Raw genomic sequence first — 18829 nt, 5'->3', positions numbered from 1 at the left:
GGTTCGCTCCGAACGTCCCTTCATGCTCTATTTGACTTAATTAATTTGATTTCACCCCCCTTTGGCTGTTTATTGGACAATCAGGCAGGTCACAGACAGCATCATCTCCAACACAGCTCAGGGGCTTTGCTTATCTGTGTTTTGACAGTCTGAACCACGTTCCGGAGCTTCGCAGCCCACGCTTGATGTGTCCCTCGGAGGTTAAGCTTCATTAACAATGCTTCCCCGTTCCTGCCGACTCGTCGGAAAGCACAGACCCTCTAGTAGAACCATCCGATTCACATTTGTCAAGAGTTTTCCCTGAGGAGTGAGCGTGGATTTTCACAATAAGCCCAGGCTTTGGATTTAATACCACTGATCTGTTTTTCATTTTCACAAGTACTTGAAAGTGTGTGTTTTCTATAGGCAAGTCCATCTGTGCTTAGTTTGGTTTCTGAAAATCTCTTTGTTTTCTTTGGAGCTCCTGTATTTGCTGACAATGTCCAGTGTGGAGAGGAGGCTTGTTCCTGGCAGCCACACATGCGACTTGTATTTAAAACCTGTGCTATTTGAGACATTTAAATAAATATGGTAGATTTAGGCAAAGTCCTTACCAAGATAGATTTTATGTGTGGTGTGACCTCTTCTACAAAGTTTCTTACATCAGAACAATGATGATTGTTGATAATCCACCTCCGTTCACAGAGACAGTGCAGACGTGGTTTTGACTTCAATATAAGCCGATGTATAAACAATATATGTGCCAGATGAACTGTGGAACTTGAAGAAAATGTATATCACAAAGACTAACTCGTCTTACAGCTTAAATAACTTGCTAAAAGTTAAGGTATATGTACATAAGGTCAGTCCAGCAGGGTAGTCCAGGGACTATTACTCAAAAAAAAATCAGCGCAGGAGGAGACTAATCAGGATTGCGATGCCCCAGTGACTACCCTGGATTGGCCGGCAACAGTAAATAACCAGGTAGTTTGTTTAGCAATTGGTATGTGTTCCCCAATCTAAAGTCTAAGTGTTTCTGTCTATTTCCTCCCATACCACCTTTACTGTGTTCTGAGGGTTAATGTGCTAACCACGGCTTTTGTGAATAGTTTCCTGTTGGTTCATCCACCGCTGACTGACGATAAAGAAACTGGTTTCCTATTTAGAAGGGGTTTCCAAATTGACTGTCTGGTCCGACCTAGTTCTGTGTCATTGCCTTGAAGAGCAAGGTTGAATTTTCACAAGTGGTCCAGATTAGAAGTGTTCATGTGTGTTAGAAGTCTTCAGAAGTGTTCTTTCTGCATCTGCACGTCTTCCTCAAAAGGAAACAAACCAATGTTAGGTGTGAGGCGGCACGTAGGTATGTGGAATTGGTCAGCCTTCATTTCTTGCTCAACTCTACCCAAGCATTGCCAAAGAAACAACAACAGGTGTGGGGTGAGTTTATTGATGCCATTGAGAAGGAACTCTTGTGCTCTTCATTGTGCTTCTAAATTGCAGCGTCGCTCTTACAGAGAATGAGGGGGGTCTACCATAGCTGTAAATGGGTTCAACTTAAATGGGAGATAATAAAATCTTTGGAGAGTGAGGGATCACCTAAGTACCAAAACCTTTCATATGAAAGCAGAGCTGGAGACAGATGGAGCTTCGAGATCAATAGCCAGGGGCTTAACATTAGGAAAGCCCCAGGGATCGATGAGATGTGACCAGAAATGTTGAAAGCCCTCAGTGTTGAGGGACTGTCATGGCTGAAATTGCTCCTCAACATTGTGTGCATGTCTGGGACAGCAATAAAGAGACACACTGCACAATGTTTTAGGGGCCAGTCACATAGGCACGACATGACTTGGCCCCAGAGCAACGTTAAGTCCAAGGTATCGGATAAGACGGTCGAGATTTATTCCATCCTAGTTATGGAATGACAAACCAACGACCTACTCTTGTGGCTATTTTGAAAATCCCGTGGGAGCATGATATCCACGCTGACAATCTGGAGAAGAAAAGTGAGCGGTTGAATGGGTATGTTCCGAGCGGTGCACTTATAAAGGCAGTCCATTCCCTGTGCTACCAAGGTGGAAGGTGAAATTCATGTTTGCCATGGGGATTTGTACACATTGCGGTTGGTCTTTGGAGTCTTTTGTCAGACTAGCCAAGCTGCCTATCCTCGTCCTCTTTGCTTCCTCAGAATAGAACTTCAGTGAACCGACAAGTTTGGTCCTGGCCCCCGATCTGAGACAAAAGAATTTGACTCAAGTGGTGTTTCTCAAAGGTTTTTGCCTGTAACAATCTTGGTAATATTTATATGTGGTATGAAAATGAGGTATTGGAAATTGCCCCGTGAAATTGTCAACTATTCTAATTTTAAACCTGCATTTTAAAAGGACATTGTGTGTCATGTAGTTTACAGTGGATTCGTTTTCTCAATGGGACAATCTATTAGACCTTCTGAATCTATTCGTGTTCCCCTCTCTCACGCTCTCGACCTGATACCCATGACTTCTGCTGAAGGAAGTTGTGCCTTATTTATGAGCCTCCGAAGTGCCACCGGGCTCCCGTGAGAATTTGCCTTAACATTTTTTTTCTTTTTGCAGAGTTTCTCTTATACATACTGCATACTCGACATCCAAAGTAGCCCCAGGGCATCATTTTAAATATCTGCTGCTGTAGCTGGACTTGGTTGGTCTAATGTGACCTGGCTTCGTTGGTGCCCCTTTAGCTGCAGGCAAATCACTGCTGAACGTTGCTGCTCAACCATGGATGAACGTTTCTCCTTGGAGTGCAAGTTGTTAATATTTAGATATTAATGAAATGTGTTAAAATTTAAGATCGCACTGCTCCACTTTCAGCGGCATGTATTACATTGAAAATTAGAGTTGACCTCTCAACATCATTAAAAGCTAGTGCTAACTTTCACTTTGCTACAACAAACTAGCTGTGACAGAGATGCAAAAAAAAGATGTTATATGATTTGATCTAATCTGGGGCCTATACAGTGGCCTCCTCCACTGAGTTGGTCTCCTTGTTTGAGGAGATGTGAGTCTACTCCAGATCTGTAGAAATGGCTCTTCTGTCTCTTTCCAAGGACAGATTTACATCTTATTATTTACAGCTGCTTCTTAAAGATTTGTGTTTATGATCTTAATTGTCAGCACATCTTGTGGACTAAGTTTGATGTGGATGTTTTGGCCTCAGAGACTAATCTTTCAACCACAGTTCCTGGAGTTTCAATTGAAACACTTCATTGATTTGTTCCTGTAGTTAGTTCTCGGTTACAGTATTGCTCATGGACACCACTTGGTTCGATGACAGACGTTTCAATATTGCAAAAAGTCCTCACCCCTCGTGATGCAATGATGCACCAGAGACATTCCATTGTTTTCAATATGACTTGCTTTTTCCATCCAGCATTCCCCACATATTTCTGACGTAAACACAGGGTTATGCAAGAAAGACAAGCAAACGTGAGGAATAAACACAAGCAGGATATCCATTGCCGCTTACGGTTGAAAGTCATTGTACTTTTTCTTTTTTCTGTGGTGCCCCCAACATTTATGGGGTTTTAATAACATGCTAACTATGCTCTTGATGGTGGCTGCATAGTGACTGTTTTTGGAAGTTCAGAAGAGTCTCACTCCGAATGGGTTTGGCAGAACCCGCTCTAAGCGGTCTAGTTGTACCTCTTAGTGTCAAAGTTAGCTTGTCAACATTGTGGTCACCACTACTGAAGTGTGTGTGCCTGGTCTTTCCCAGCAAGATATTTTCTCAGCACAGTGGTTGTCTTTGGTCCGAAGTAGTGTAGTCGGAGAACGGTAGGGAACATTATTTATCCTTAAAGGTCCTCCTTGATTGACTGGTGACAATGAAGCATTGACATTGCAAGTCACTCCTCTGCATTTTATCAAATAAATTGGGGGGAAATCTCAGTGTTGGGGATCCCTATGCTGCTGAAGCGCTAAAACCTGGCTTGCCTTTGGCCTTTGGACCCCTCCTTCCGCTTGGGAAGCTGCTTATTTATACTGCTCTTTTTTTTTTTTAACCTCCCACACTACAAATGCTATTTTGGTGCTGAATTTGCAATTTTATAGTTGACTCCCCCTGGAACCATGTTGCCTATTGGATGCTATTTTGAGCATAATGTGTGAGGCCTCATCGGTGCACTAATGAGTTTTCCTGAATGATGCACTCACCTACCGAAGTACTGCAGTCCCACTCTTCTTTCTCTGCCCAGATATTTAAGCATTCAACATGTGTGCATGTCTTCACCATGCACCGGTGTGTTCTCACTCAAAGCCTGGAGGTAGAAGGTGATCAAAGAGAATAATTCAGATCTGTAGCCGAGGGAGGATTGTGGACTCGTGGATCAGGAGGTACAAAGAAAAACTACTGAGTGAAGACCAGTTTTTGTGGGAGAAAGTGAGTTAAAGTGGTTGGAGAGGCTTATTTCACTTTATTTACATCCTACAGATATTATATTAAGTCTGTGGTTTATATTCTGATCTGCACAGTCTACACAAACGACAGCACATAAGCGATGCCCTGAGAGCTGCGCGTTTAAATAGATGCAGCTTTTTGAATAAACCTCCCTCGTCTCCTCATTAGAAGTTGTTTTTTATTAATTCAGAGATCCACATGCTAATGTGCAGTCCTTTATGGGGATGTACATTTGTTGTTTGGTGGCTGAACCCTTCTGACTGAAGTTTTTCACCCTACTGATTTTGTAGTTCATTCCGCTCATTTATTAATTGAGTCATGCACAAATCTGATATTTAATAATTGAATAATGTATGGCCCCAACTTCCCCCCAAAAAACTGCTTAAAATCTTCAGCTGCTCTGATTGTGTTGTGATAAAACTGTCATCATTTGTCTTTGTTGACCAAAAGCAACACAGATGTTTGGAGTGTGACAAGTGTTTATTTTCTAATATTGGTGATCGTAGAAGTTGCACCTCCATGCAGTGTTGTTATCGACGTTCCACCTTCTTCTGAAGGTGTGGCTTCACCCATTTAAGCCGTAACCTTGAGTCACGATCGTTCACATTTAGCAGAAACCGTTGTTCTCTTATTTGTTTATTTTCTTTTCCGAGTATGTCTGAGTTGGTCACTAAACTTCTCTCAAGAGCCTCCTGTTTGATACACTTGTTTCTGATTTTGTACTTCCCAATGGCAACCTGAGCGTCTTCAAGACTCCTCCGTTTCACGCTAGCTGCTGTCAATTTCAAATGATACCAAACACAATGTGTGGTTAAAAAGGATCACTCTAGCCTCAGAACTTTATATATTGGTGTGAAACCACTTCTATTTTTGGAGCTATCGGTAGTTTTGCTTTGACCCATGAAGCCACTAAAACATTTGTTTTTCCATCTAGTATGTGTTGGCATCATGAAACAACTCGGTAGTAATACCGGAAGACCAAGTGCTCATAAAGTTGTTGCTTTGGCAACGGTTATACGAGTGTCAGCCAGGACTGGCAGACAATAAAAATGAGCCACTCCTCGAACATAGCATGATTTGTTGATCTAGTTAAAGTTGCTGTGTAGTCAGTCATGGTCCGTTGAGCCATTTAAATATTTTTACTCTCCTCTTCCGTCTGCCAGCTTGAATATTGTGTGTTTGACCGCTCACAGTGAACAAAGTAACCTTAAATAGAACTTACTACGTTATATGGCAGAACAACAACGCACTTTTACCTTGCAATGACATTTTCTGTTTTACACATTTGATTTATCCTCCCTTTACACAGACTCACACCAGCACCTTTGTGTTCTCAGCTCTTTCTCCAGTCGACTGAAAACAAGCAGTACTGTAGATCAAAGCTGCGCACATGATGTTTGCTCCACTGTGCTGTTGCCTTTGGTTGTTTTGCCAGGAGACACAGATAGCAGACTGCATGTAGCGCTCAAGAAATTAAAAATAGAAGCTCTTTCTCCCCCTTTGGAACAAAAGATTATGTTAAAAGGTTGTGGTGAAAAGAAGACTATAGGAGTTTTTAGAGCGCGGTAGTGAAATTATGTTTTTATCACCTCTTCAACATCCCAGCTTGGCAATGCTGTTTCGGGTTAATAACACTTTGGAATCGCTACTCAAGGGCAGATGCTGATCATTAATAGTGATGAGAATGGGACGCCGTTCTTTAAGTCTTTAGAGTTTTATAGAAAATATTACCAGCACTCAGTTTTGATTTTGATTTTTTAGAATTGATTTCTTCTATCCATGTACTTGTGTTCTGTTAAGCAAGTCACTAAATTTTATATGTTATTATGAATAAATAATCCCGTTCATGCTTTTTATTCCCTCGTGCTTTTGTAACGCCTTCCTGAGATGAACAGCCCAGGTTTTGGAACAAGGTCTATATTTGAAGTGAGTGATAGTTACTGTTAGCTGTAACCCACGCAAAGTAACACATGCACACAGTGTTTTTCGCACCACAGCTCTGCTAAGTCACACCTATAGATGCAAACAAAGACCCTGCATTATGCTGACACAGACTATTTCACAACTACCCAGTCTGTAATGTGTTTTCACTGTTTCAAATATTTCTCATGGCTGCTAATATAGTCTACTTGTATTGTGTTGTTACTGAGAAAGTGTGACTGAGACTAGCACTTGATAATGGCAGGTTATTATGCATATAAAGGTCATATGCCTATGTGTATTATGCTGATATACACTAATATTTCATGGTGCTATAACTTAAGTTACAAGACTGAGTCAGGTAGTTTACCATAATTCTAAGATCAATTTCCCCACAAATACTGGCCAAATCTAATCTAAATCCTGTTGAAAAACAGGAAAAAATTCTTTGAGTTACGTGCAATCTAGTCATCAATCATGAAGCACCCAGACTTTCATAGTTCCTCTCATGTTAAGGTTTGTTACTATATTAGCTGACTTCTGCTTTCATTTGTCAGTAGCTCTGTAGCTGCTACTGTGAAGGACATGGTCAAGGGCATGATACGCATCTCCCTAGTCCTGGTCCTAATATTTGTCAGATCTGCTCTCATTCATTGCAGAAGCACTGGATGGTTCCAATAGTGCCTTAAAGACGTGGCAGACTGTGTATCATGAGCTGCTCTTCTGAGCAAACACAGACGTCAGGATAATTAGCTTCTCCTCCTTTTGTCTGAGTGACGACGGTGATGATGGATTAATCCTTTTCCGAACCCCACCAGATGACTGAGGAGTGTTTGGAGTCATCCCATTGTAAAGCTGTATTGGAAATCAAAAGCAGATGAAGGTTTGGATTCCCTGGAGAATCCCCCTGTCAATGGTGCTGGGACCACACAGTGAATGTTGTCATGGAGACTGACTCAACAATGTCTGTGCTATTGATGTGAGACAGGCTTAAGAAGAGATGGGATCTCCGCATGACACGTGACGCCAAATTGCTCTTAAATCGCTGCGATGTTGGAGGGTGATGTGACTCTACAAGCACCTGATTTGAGCTATTGTGCTCGTATTGTTTGATGCATTCATTGCCTGTGTTTCAGTCTCAAAACATTTGTGTGCCCATGAAGGCAGGAGTGGTGGCTGGAGACAGGGCCCTCCAGACAGACACATCATCTAACATCTGTTCATGGCCCAGAAAGGATCCAGGTTGGCTCCAAACCCAGAGCTGCCTCAAGCTACCCACACACACCCTGTGAATGATACCATTATTACTTTCATTTTAATAATAGGGTCACTAATTATAATTAAATATTTTTAGTTTTAGGGGAAGGAAGTCAAATTGGTTCCAGGTTTTGTGCCAACATTGTTGCTGTGCAAAGTCTCTGTTGTTCATGACGACTTATTTAGTGTAACTCACTTCATTAAGACTTGTTTTTTTTATGTCTCTGATATTATATTTAAGTCCATAAGTTGACATTTAGGAGATTAATTTAGATGACATGTTGTCATATGGATGTGCAACATGACTATGGTTGCCTTGAGCAAATCCAACACAAAGATATTTATTCTAGTTTTCATGTGTGTTCGTGTTGCGAATGTTCGTTCCAAAAATATTAGCATTGACTTATTTGATTTAGGAAAACAAACACGTGCTAGTTGGATACTCTACAGTGGTGGAAAAGGTTTTCAGACACTCTAAGCTTTGCATGACTTTGGTGCTCGACAATGTTGAAAAGTAATTTATTAAAACTGTCAAGAATTTAATTTTGTTTGTTTTCCCCATAAACAATAACCAAGACAAATATCTGTATTTTTGTCTGTATAATGCAACCACATCTTTTGAAACATGAAAAAGACATTCCTCAAATTTCCATGATTATATTTGAAATTATGTCAATTTTTTATTTTTTATTATAATTACTCAATTATTCAATATCAAATGTATCTACAAACGGAATGAACATGTGAGTTTAGTAGCTATAATGTCTCATATATAAACATTCATTCATATTGTGGACAAGATTTTGGGGTGCACAAGGTTGAATTCCAGCAAAGTTACGATAACAGAGAAACAGATTTTTGGGACCTTGTTTCGACTTTTTTTATGATTACTAATCTGATTTGTGATCATCAGCTAATGTGATCTGCTTCGTAAAACTTTGCAGTGCCTGTTAAATTCTGGGGTGTGTCTGTGATCTCTGGGAGATGCCTTGCAATGTGTACCGGCGCATTTATTGTGTTGCATTTGTCCTTCATCGTAGTCTTGCCATGCATTGCACACTGTTTGCTTCATCCAGCTCTGTGTTTCGCAAAACTCTAGCCCAGACCTAGGCAAAGTGCGTCCCGGGGGTCATATGCGGCCCGATGCCTGTATTTTCGTGGCCTTATTGACATCAGACTACAACGATAACTGATGTCATTTTTCTGCTTTCTCTTTTAGTCTCCACCACCACAGTAAATATAACATGTTCCTGTTTTAAGACTAAAATTTCCTTCTTTTCATTGGCCAGTTTTGAGTTTTTCTTGTTCCTCAAAATGTCGAAGGAAGGAACATTGAAGGAATATTCAGAAATATATTTTGAAATGAATTGCCTTATCTTGAACGCCTGGTCCATAGTTATGTTGATTTATGTTCAAATTAAAGGCGTATGAAATGTAATATTTCAATAGGTTTCATTGCATGTTTACACTTCTTAATATCCTTACTTACATTTAATCTTGGGTTCATTTTGCCCTAGTTACTTGCGTATATGTTTTGGATATTTGTTCCCTCATGTTTTGTAGTCATCACTGTCTTTCTTTTCGCATGATGGCCCCTCACAACAGTTACAGTTTCTAAATGTGGCCCTTTAGGAAATGTAATTGCCCACCTCTATTCGCTGTATTATTTTTCCTGTCATTCAGGTGACCTGCAGAAAACACCTGATTCTCGTGCTTTTCCCTCAATGCCCTCGTATTGTGGCTCGACAGTAACTCACACTGATAGTTTCACTTTCCCTCCCCGACTCATCTACACCTGCTTTGCCAGTGGCGACTGAGCCAGTCGTTTTTCAGCTCATCTAACCCTTGTGGGATTTTTTTTCTCCCCTTTTGGGGGGTGGCGTTGAAATATTTTCCCATTGGCTGAATAGTGATCGTGCTCGACCTGTGTTCCAAACACAGAATGCTTCGCCAGACCTTTTTTCCCTTTAAACATCCCCTCTTTTTTATAATCCTCTTTAACGTCCCTCTAGTCTTTGTGTGTTGCTGAAAGAGCTTTTGAGCAACACCCCCCTTCACTGACAGCACTTCTGTGCAACAGGAGCTCGGCAGTTTGCAGCTCCTCTTTCCTCTTTCAATCCTCCAAAGAGGAAACGGTTTCAGCTCCGAGCAAGTTAGGGCCTTCATGAAAAATGCCTAATTCTTGTTTGCTTCGAACACGTTTCCTATCTTGGACAAATGATACTGTACATTCATTCTCAGACTTTAACGTCCTGGTTTCATTTAGCAGGTTCTGTCCTCACCACCACCACCTCAAGCATGGCTCCTGTGGGGTCTGCAGCTTGTTATTTTCCGTTTGATATGATTAATCATACCAAGTCAACTTCCCCCATTGTTTTGTGGTCCAGTTTTGAGGCCGCTGGGCTTGAAGCCAGAGCAATATGACTCACTGTTTGCATGAAAGTTACTTGGTGTTTGTCTCTGAGATTCTAGGCCCAGAGCTTCTTCCTCCCGAATCGGCACAGCTGAAACCTCGGAGGTGCAGATTTGGGGGCACACAAGCCCACACGCTGCAAGCCAAATTCATAATGCTGTTGCTAGGAGTGCAGGGATTGCAATTTCCTGACTGATTACCGACTTTTGAAAACCTTGACCTACTGATTCTGATTTTGGCTGAAACATCAATACTAAAAACAATAAATAAAAACTCTTTTTTTGAGAGTTTTGTTCTGTCGAACAGTTCGTATGTGACCCTTGTCAGCTTTTTTGGGCCATACATAAATTACAGTTGCATTTGGCATGCTTGCATGAACATCCTCTGGGTGGTTGTTGATGGCTGATGCAGTCAGCCCGCTCTCACGGCACAGAATAAATTGGCACGACTACATCATACGACAACGGCTAATATGACTTGGAAGACGTATGTCCAGAGAAACGGATTTGACATGAGTGGAAATCTAAATATGATCATCATGTATCATAAAAAAAGAGCCCATACAGCTCATTGTGTATATTTTGTGTTGTTATACTGTACTTGTTATACTTTTTAGTTTTATTATTTGTTATAGGTTTTGCTTGACTTTCAAATAAAAGGCTGTGCAGTATTACGTCCGTAAACACACTGAACATATATTAATAAATGTTGTCCAACGCTGCTTTCCCTTCCAATTGTTAAAAAAAATACTCTACATCAGTGATTCTTAACCATGCCGTGAGCCGCCCTTAGAGCGCAGCCAAAAGTTTTTTTGTTTTACACCTTTGACCCGTGAGAGCTGCGAGATGCTCACTTTTAATACATTAACCACATATGGTGGCAGCAGTGTGTCACTGACCATTGACTTGACAGCTGCATATCTGTGACAACTATGGAGATATATATATATATATATATATATATATATATATATATATATATAAAAACTGGAACAGCTTTGCAGAGAGATACCGACGAAACCTTTTGGTTTTTACTAGCTTAGCAAATGAGTATAATGGAGGAACGAGAGGGTAGGAAGTGCCCCGTCAGGTACTAAAGAAGGATTAGAGGAAAAAGAATGTGGAGGATAAACCTGATGGCAAAGAAGGAATTTTGTAGAGCTGAGAGGAGGGTCATGCAGCCAACATGATGGCCGGATTAATGGAGAAGGGAAATATATTTTGGTGGTTTTCATGGAATACATCGGTTATGTAGATCTTCCATTTGAAGAGGAAAGCGTTTGTGCAGGGAGTGTTGTCGGGTTTCTGCTTAAAGATCTGGTTCAAGAACCTTTTCTTTGAAGCTTTCAGAGACGATGACTCTTCTGTAGGCAGCTGATTGAGCTTTGTTCTGGTGAAAAGCTTCCACTCTGACACGTGAAGAAGATGAGACTGGACCCGATGTGAAGTGGATTCCTCTTCTATGCCTAATGAGCGTGGTTGCCTAGGGAACGCTGGAATGCATGTTAAGGTTAAGGGGAAGCAAAAGACTCTCGCATGTGTATCATAGAAAGTAGGAGATTACAAATCAGGTCACATCAACAAGAACAAGTTGCTCATCAAGTCTTCACATCTACAGTCGGGACCAATGATAATGTAGTCGCCTGCAGGTTCGGGCTTGGTCCTGATGGAAGCTGATTCCCGCTACGTTGAAATCTGCGGTTAAGATGAGCTCCATATCACGCGGGATCTATTTTTAAGAATTACATGACACATTTAATTATCACTCATGGCCTCCAGAGCTTTAGCCGCTCCAAAAAAACTGCTACCTGTCTCCTTATCGTTTGTCAAAAGCTTTTCACTCCCACGTTCTGAGTCAAGTGTTTGTAACACCACACAACTGTATCAAGTGTGATTTCTGGTGTTTCGAGTTTGTGATTGTAGTATGATATGTGATATACTCTCTATTAACTCCTTCACTTCCTTTACATTTTCAAACAAAATACCTTCCGACTCCAGCCTCTCTTTCCTTAGAATTGAAGTGCTTTCTTATAGCAGTGGTCCGCAGTTTCAATGGGGCGTAACTCCTTAAGAGAAGCATACCTTTCTGGCTAGGTTGGATTTGGATGCACAGGCGATTTATGGGACCTTTGCATGCTTATTCTGTAGCCAATAAACCATCAGCTGTGTCATCCATCCATCCACAAGGCAGCAGTGCGTGGTGTAATCCGGCCTCCGCAGCCTGAGGCGGCACGACGCTCCAGCTTGCTCACATACCTTCTGTCTTCTCAAACTGTTGACATCAACCTCCATCGTCCTGTCAGAAACCAGCTCCCTCTCTTGTAATTTCTTCAATTATATCTCCTTATTTATGTTCCGATCACGACCCTTTAGCACTCTCTGTTTTCAACTGCAGTCTTTAACTAACTTTAGTTATGGTTGACTTCAGTCTCTGTTGGTCTGTTGCGCAACTGTGTCTTTGCTGTGTCTGCCTGTGCGGAGATCTAGTCAGACAGCTTTAGTGATGGCAAGCAGGGGCAGATTCACAAGTACAAGCAAAACTGTTGCACTTGAATCTCTGCAACCTGTCGTAGATGGCAAACATGCTGGAGACACTTTGAAGTTGTGACACAAACTTGGCTTATGAAAGGGAAACATTCTTCACTGAATAACTCCACGTCTCCTCCAGGAGATTATTAAGTGTTCTGTCTTGCTACCACTTATTGAAACCGTTCAGTTACTTTGTTGGCTATCCACTCGCAACAGATATCGTAACTTGTCAAATATCCGACTGTGTAGCTTTTGTGTTAGTTAAATACACTTTAATGATCTCGCATTTACTTGATATATGACCTTTGATCACACTGTCGCTAAATTAGGAACACGTGACTTTTTGAATAGCAATCTTACCTACTTGCTTATTTTAAAAGTAACGGTACAAGGAGCTCATGAGAAATAGTATTCAGAGAAATACAGTATCTGTGAGATTTGTTAAGCATAAACCCAAGAGATTTCTTGTGCCTCACTGTCTGAAAATATCAAGTCCAGAAATATTATGTTGCAGAAGCAAGAAAATGTCTGTTCTACAGCACCTTCTTTAGAGACCACGTGCAGCTTATCATCTCTGCTTAAGAGTTTAGGTTTTAGCCTGCGTTTGACTGTCTGCAAAATCTGAAAAGGGTTCTGGATGTATTAAATTGACTAGGATTTCCAGATTCTAGGTTTTGAAGGAATTGCCATTCACTTTTTTAATGGTGAGCGGTGCTTATCTTCTATTCTGTTCTGACCTAGAAAGGCAAAACACATGTAATAACTCTCATGCTAATATATTGATAAAATGCATTATTTTTTATTGTTGGTGCTAATTAATAAGAGTATATTTTTGACTACCCAAGAATCCTGGTCTGGTAGCGTCACTGGTGGTCAACTGGTTAGGAACCTCACTGTCACCCAGGCAACATGAGTTTGACTTCCTTTCAATTCTTGAGTCATGGAAGTTGTTGTATTACTATTAAGTCACATGCAATGAGCAGAGGCACTCAATGCATCAGTGCTTTGTTAGTGACTACTTTTGTTGATGGGTTAATAACACTCATAAAAGTGACGGTCATATTTAGAAATCTGATCTCCACTAGGACATTTTATTTGTCCTTGAATACTATTTGACTCAACTTGTCAGTACTGAAGCAGAGGTGTCACTGCATAAAGATCATGGTGTGTTTTGCTGTTTATCGTGAAACACTGACAGTTATTTGCTGAAAATGTTATACAATAGTTAAGCTTGTTGACGGCTACCATAAATGAAATGGATGCAGCGGATTGGATTTAAAAAGCCGATTTATAGGCTTATTTACGCTATAAATAGGGATTTTAATAGCATGGCGCTTCATTCTCAATCTTCAGAAAGCCCCTCTTCTTTAGCAATTTTCCACTTCCCCTATTTATTCCAGGGATCTCGTTTCCAGCTGTGGTCGGGCAGCTTGGCACTGCTGCTAAATATATCCCGTTCTCATGCCATGAGATTCAATTTAACACAGAAATGCTTTTCACAGAAAAGCAGGGCGAATAAAACTGATGCCGTTGACTAAACCGGGAGTCGGTTGTTGGTGTGTGCCGTGAATGGTCGACCTCTGAAAAGAAGGGGGTGCAGCCAGATCACCTCACCTAAAACCTCGTGAACTGGAGCATGTAATCACTCCTCAGGTCCAACTGGCTGGGGTGTCCTTCACCGTGCACTGCGATAAGTTCTATGTGTTTTCACCACACTTTGTCCAAACTAGCCTTCTACACCTTTTGGTGGGTTTTATAACTCTTAATGCCGGTTTCAGTATTATGACCTTGTAAAATTGTGCACCTCATTGGAGAGCGTACACCAGAACAGTTACAGGTTTTTCCACCCTGCTGGGCATTTAATAGTATTGTTTTGTTCAAATTTAAAATGGTCACTTTTGTGTGTATTTCAGTTGCCAGGAATGTGCTTTCCACCACTTCCATTTCCTGGAGCTCTAAACCTCTCCTGCCTGGTTATGTAAACTGTAATTGAATCTTGGTGTATCTTCACTAATGCTGCGTGTAAACTCATTTCTGCTCCTCATACAAATGTTAGCTACTGCAATGACGGCCATATAGCAAATTTCCTTGATCTGGATGGCGATGTTCTATGCATAAAATACATAGAATAATCGCTTTTGTTTTTGACCAATGTCAGACTTGTGTGCACAAATATCCGAGTGCTAATCATTGACAAGTGGCTTATGTGGATGGTTTGTGCCATTGATCGGTATCTTGCAGTAGTCATTGCTTGGATATGCTTGCACCACTGAACACAGATCTGGGAGGAAAAGCCAAACAGACTGAAGCCAGATAAATATTGATTTTAGTAGAATCAACATTACGAAATGTTCTAAAACTAAAGATTCCTTATGTAAAGCAGTTGGAACATGAATACTACTTCTGCATCACCACTATGGTGGATGGCGCCGAGGAGCCGCTATGTCACTACAGTATTTCCTATTTAGACTGTCCGGCAAAGTGGAGCTAATATGGTGCACAAAATGGCTCCTACTCGATTTAAAGCTGAAACATGTCGACTTCCAAGTCCAACATGGTGCACCAGTAGCACGTTACGATGCGTTACAGTAGGTTAACTGAATAATAATTTCTTTGCTGCGTTAGTTTAATGTGACAGTACTTTAAGGGAGAAATTTCATGCATCTTCTGTTTGCAAGTGAATGTATGTAATGCGGAATTTGACTTCCAGTGTAAGTAAAATGTAAAGGTTATTTTCAATCACATAGTTTGCGCTTCATTTTGAAGTCCTGTTTTGTGTCTAGGTCAACTGTGAACCATTTTATTTACACTGTTGTGTATTCTGTCTGCGCAGGAAGACTCCATGAAAGATGACAGAGGAGGTGATTGTTGTAGCCAAGTGGGACTACACGGCCCAGCAGGACCAGGAACTTGACATCCGAAAAAACGAGCGTCTCTACCTCCTGGACGACTCGAAGACCTGGTGGCGAGTCCGCAACGCTGCCAACCAGACTGGTTATGTCCCGTCCAACTACGTGGAGCGCAAGAACAGTTTGAAGAAAGGCTCGCTGGTGAAGAACATTAAGGACACACTAGGTAAATATGCAACAATTTGTGCTCCCTGTCTGGCTTTGGGATAAGTGAAGTGCTGAAGTGGAAGCTGAAGCTGCCTCCTGGCACCAGACGCTCCGAGCAAACAGTGGTCACCTTGTGTGATTATATGTGCGCGAGCACCAATCTTGTGAGAAGTGAAATCATTCCCTCACTGTCTGAGCTGAGAGCTGCCAGTGTGTCCTCCTGGGATCCTGTTGAGCTGGCTGTTGCTTTCAACTGTCAGTGTGCCGACTTGCAGTCCGTAGCCATGACTTGAATATTAAATGGAAGACTGACAACTTAACTTGGGTACCAACAGGATACCAAGTATATTTGGTGTCTTTTTCTTATGTTTGATTCTGTTTTCTAATGAGAAACTATATAAACTATAGACACATTGTATATCAAATGAATTCCGCTCATGTATTCTTGATGTTCTTGCTGGTTATTAACCACAGATCTAAGACCATGAGACCTGAGTGTAATCTCTGCACAGGAGAATTGCCGTTCTTATCACTTGTGCTCGGAGCACAGACCTTGTGACTCAATTATTTTCTGCTTTTTTTGAGGCAGAAACCTCGACGAGCCACTTAGGAAGAAGGTGGACGACTTAACAATATGGAATGAATGCCAAATGGAATGTGAATTTCAGGAAGAGTTCAGAGATATCAGTGAGTGCGACTGACCTCACGTTCCTGAATTCAAATTCCAAAGACAAGCACTTTACAAAAAGTAGCGGATTAAAAATCTAACATTTAAAACACTGCAGCCCGTGGAGAGCTGTAAAGAAGCCATTTGTCTGAGCTAAACATTAGGTTATTCAACATGAAATATAAAAACTAGCATTCATAGTGGTGTGGTAGGATTTGTTATAGAGGTACTGGTGTTTGCTTTAATTGTTATTGTGGCTGCACCAGCAGTTCTTGATGAAAAGTACAAAGGTGTATCAGACTTTCTTGTCTTGCTGTCGCAGGTAGTAGTAGTGGTAGTAGTAGTAGTAGTTAGTTAGTTAGTTACATGCTTCGTCGTTCCAGAGCCAGTATAGATATTTACCTTAGTTAGATTCTAGAGCTACACAAGCACTGGTACATTTTCAGTGCTGCAAGGGACACAAATATTTTTCTGAACTCTCTGTGCTCCATCAAGTGCTGACACTTTAAATGGTGTGTTAAATTTGAAGGCGCTTCCCTGCACAGCATTTTCCCGTGCATGTGCTGCAGGATGCAAACTTATAATAACAGATTGAAAGAACTTTCACGGCAGACATGCTGCTGCCCAGTGATCAGCGAGTAGGGAGGAAGAGACGCGTCACAACCAACGGGGCATCATCAGAGTGCTGTCTGTCACATCTGATCGGTTGTTGTGATCTGCAATGACAGGCAGTGATCAGCATGATCGGGGAATGCTGATCGGCCGATCGATTGGAGCATTCCTAGTAAAAAATAAAAAGTTAAAATGTTGAAGGTTGCAGCAGTTTATATATATATATTTTTTTAGACGAATTCCGTCAATGTAGAGAACATCTAGGCTGATGCCTCCTTGCTCACTAATATTTGTGTTTCTCAGCGCTCCTGTGAGGCAGTGGTGACGGCACTCATCTGTTCTAGTAAGCACCTTCTCTCCAGGCAGGATGGTTCTACACTAGCTAAAAAAAGACTCCAGCAGTGCAAGATAGGTCAAAACAGGGGACCTCTTTTGGGTTTTGTTGCCTCTTCAAACTGGAAAAGAACTGTGCAATCCTGTTCCTGAACCGGTCAAGGCTCGTTGTGAGGCTTCAAATGTCATCAGAGCATGCCTCAGTGCACACTTCACAAAATTACCTGACGGGCAACTCACTAGACGCATCCAAGTCTTGACACAGAGCTCTCATCCCTTGGAATCTTACAGCCCCAGCTGTTGGTTTGTTGTAGCTTGACGTGCAGCGGGAGCATGTATTAAAGCAATCGCTACATGCGTTCTCAAACAGTATGTATAGCAAGTGGACCGAAAGCAGTGGACCGAAACAAACAACAGCACGATTAGAAGTTGTGATTTTCTTTCTCTAGTCGTGATACTTGTAGCAATGGCTGTAATAGTAGCTCTACTTGTTGGAATGGGTGTAGTTTTATTGTCACTCAAAGTTAAAACGGTCTTCAATAGAAATAGTACTAATAATGGTCGATGGTTGGTGGTAGCTGTTTTGCTAGCCTATTTGGAGGCATTCCAGTAATTGTCCGCATCCGACTGGCGACCTGTCCAGGGTGTATTCCTGCCTCTCGCCCAGTGACTGCTGGGATAGGCTCCAGCTCTCCCTGCAACCCTGAACAGGACTAAGTGCTGGTTAACTGAAGATATATGTAGTGCTGTGTTTAAAAAATCGATTTTCCGATTCTGAATCGATTCGTACATCAATTCCATAAAATCGATTCGTAGGTCCAAAGATCGGATTAATTAATTTACGTTTTAACACATATTCTCTGGGTGAAGTGCGCATGCGCGCACCTGGGACGCCAAAGTCAAAACAACATGCCTCCTCACAGTGGCAACACTAGCAACGTTCAGACGCGAACAAACCAAAAACGCGCTCGACAAAAGCATAGCAATTAGCACGTATGCCTAATGGAGGTACTGGAAGTGTTGCAGTATTGCGGAAATATGACCCACCTCACGAGTCACGTGACGCGACATCACCCAGCGCTCCTGTCCAAGCCATCCACCGGTCCACAACAGATGAAACTCGAGCGAACTTTACCACTAGCGGGTAATTCTGCACGCTCTGTCAAAATAACTGAAGCGATTGCGGGCTTCATTTGCAAAGATATGCGCCCGTCTTCCGTCGTTGGAAACGAGGGCTTCAGGCGGCTAATGAAAGTAACAGAGCCTCACTATGTTACGGTGTCTCGCAAACGTCTGTTATCCCAAACATGCACCAGTCAGTCAAAGAAAACGTGAAAAGTAAGCTTCAGTCACCAGTCAAGGGGGCATTACAAGTGATGCGTGGACATCTTCGCAATCTTACACGAATCTCGACAACTCACTATATTGATGAGGAGTGGGACCTCTTGTCGTACGTACTACAGACCACATAGAACTGTTTACATACTGACCAATGACCGTCAGGTTGCTGTGAAGTCAGTCACCAGCACTCTGTTTACATTTTTAATGGCTGAGAATATCTTTTTTTCATTTTGGCAATAAAATAAAAACGCATTAGTATTAAACAGCAGCATCTTTTGGGTGAATTTTTAAT

At 41.6% G+C, this 18829-nt stretch overlaps 1 protein-coding gene across 1 annotated transcript in view; it reads left to right on the top strand.

Moving 5' to 3' along the window:
- The window catches only part of nck2a (NCK adaptor protein 2a), a 32963-nt gene that overhangs the window by 5488 nt on the left and 8646 nt on the right, over positions 1–18829 (top strand). The window contains exon 2 of the mRNA XM_053877116.1: positions 15362–15603. Within this exon, the coding sequence (XP_053733091.1) occupies positions 15378–15603 (226 nt within the window). The 5' untranslated portion in view covers positions 15362–15377. The remainder of the gene's footprint in view (positions 1–15361; positions 15604–18829) is intronic.

Source organism: Synchiropus splendidus, chromosome 10, assembly GCF_027744825.2.
Source record: "Synchiropus splendidus isolate RoL2022-P1 chromosome 10, RoL_Sspl_1.0, whole genome shotgun sequence".
Lineage (NCBI taxonomy): Eukaryota > Metazoa > Chordata > Actinopteri > Syngnathiformes > Callionymidae > Synchiropus > Synchiropus splendidus.
Note: the sequence above shows the minus strand (reverse complement) of the source record. Positions and strands in the feature narration are given on the sequence as shown.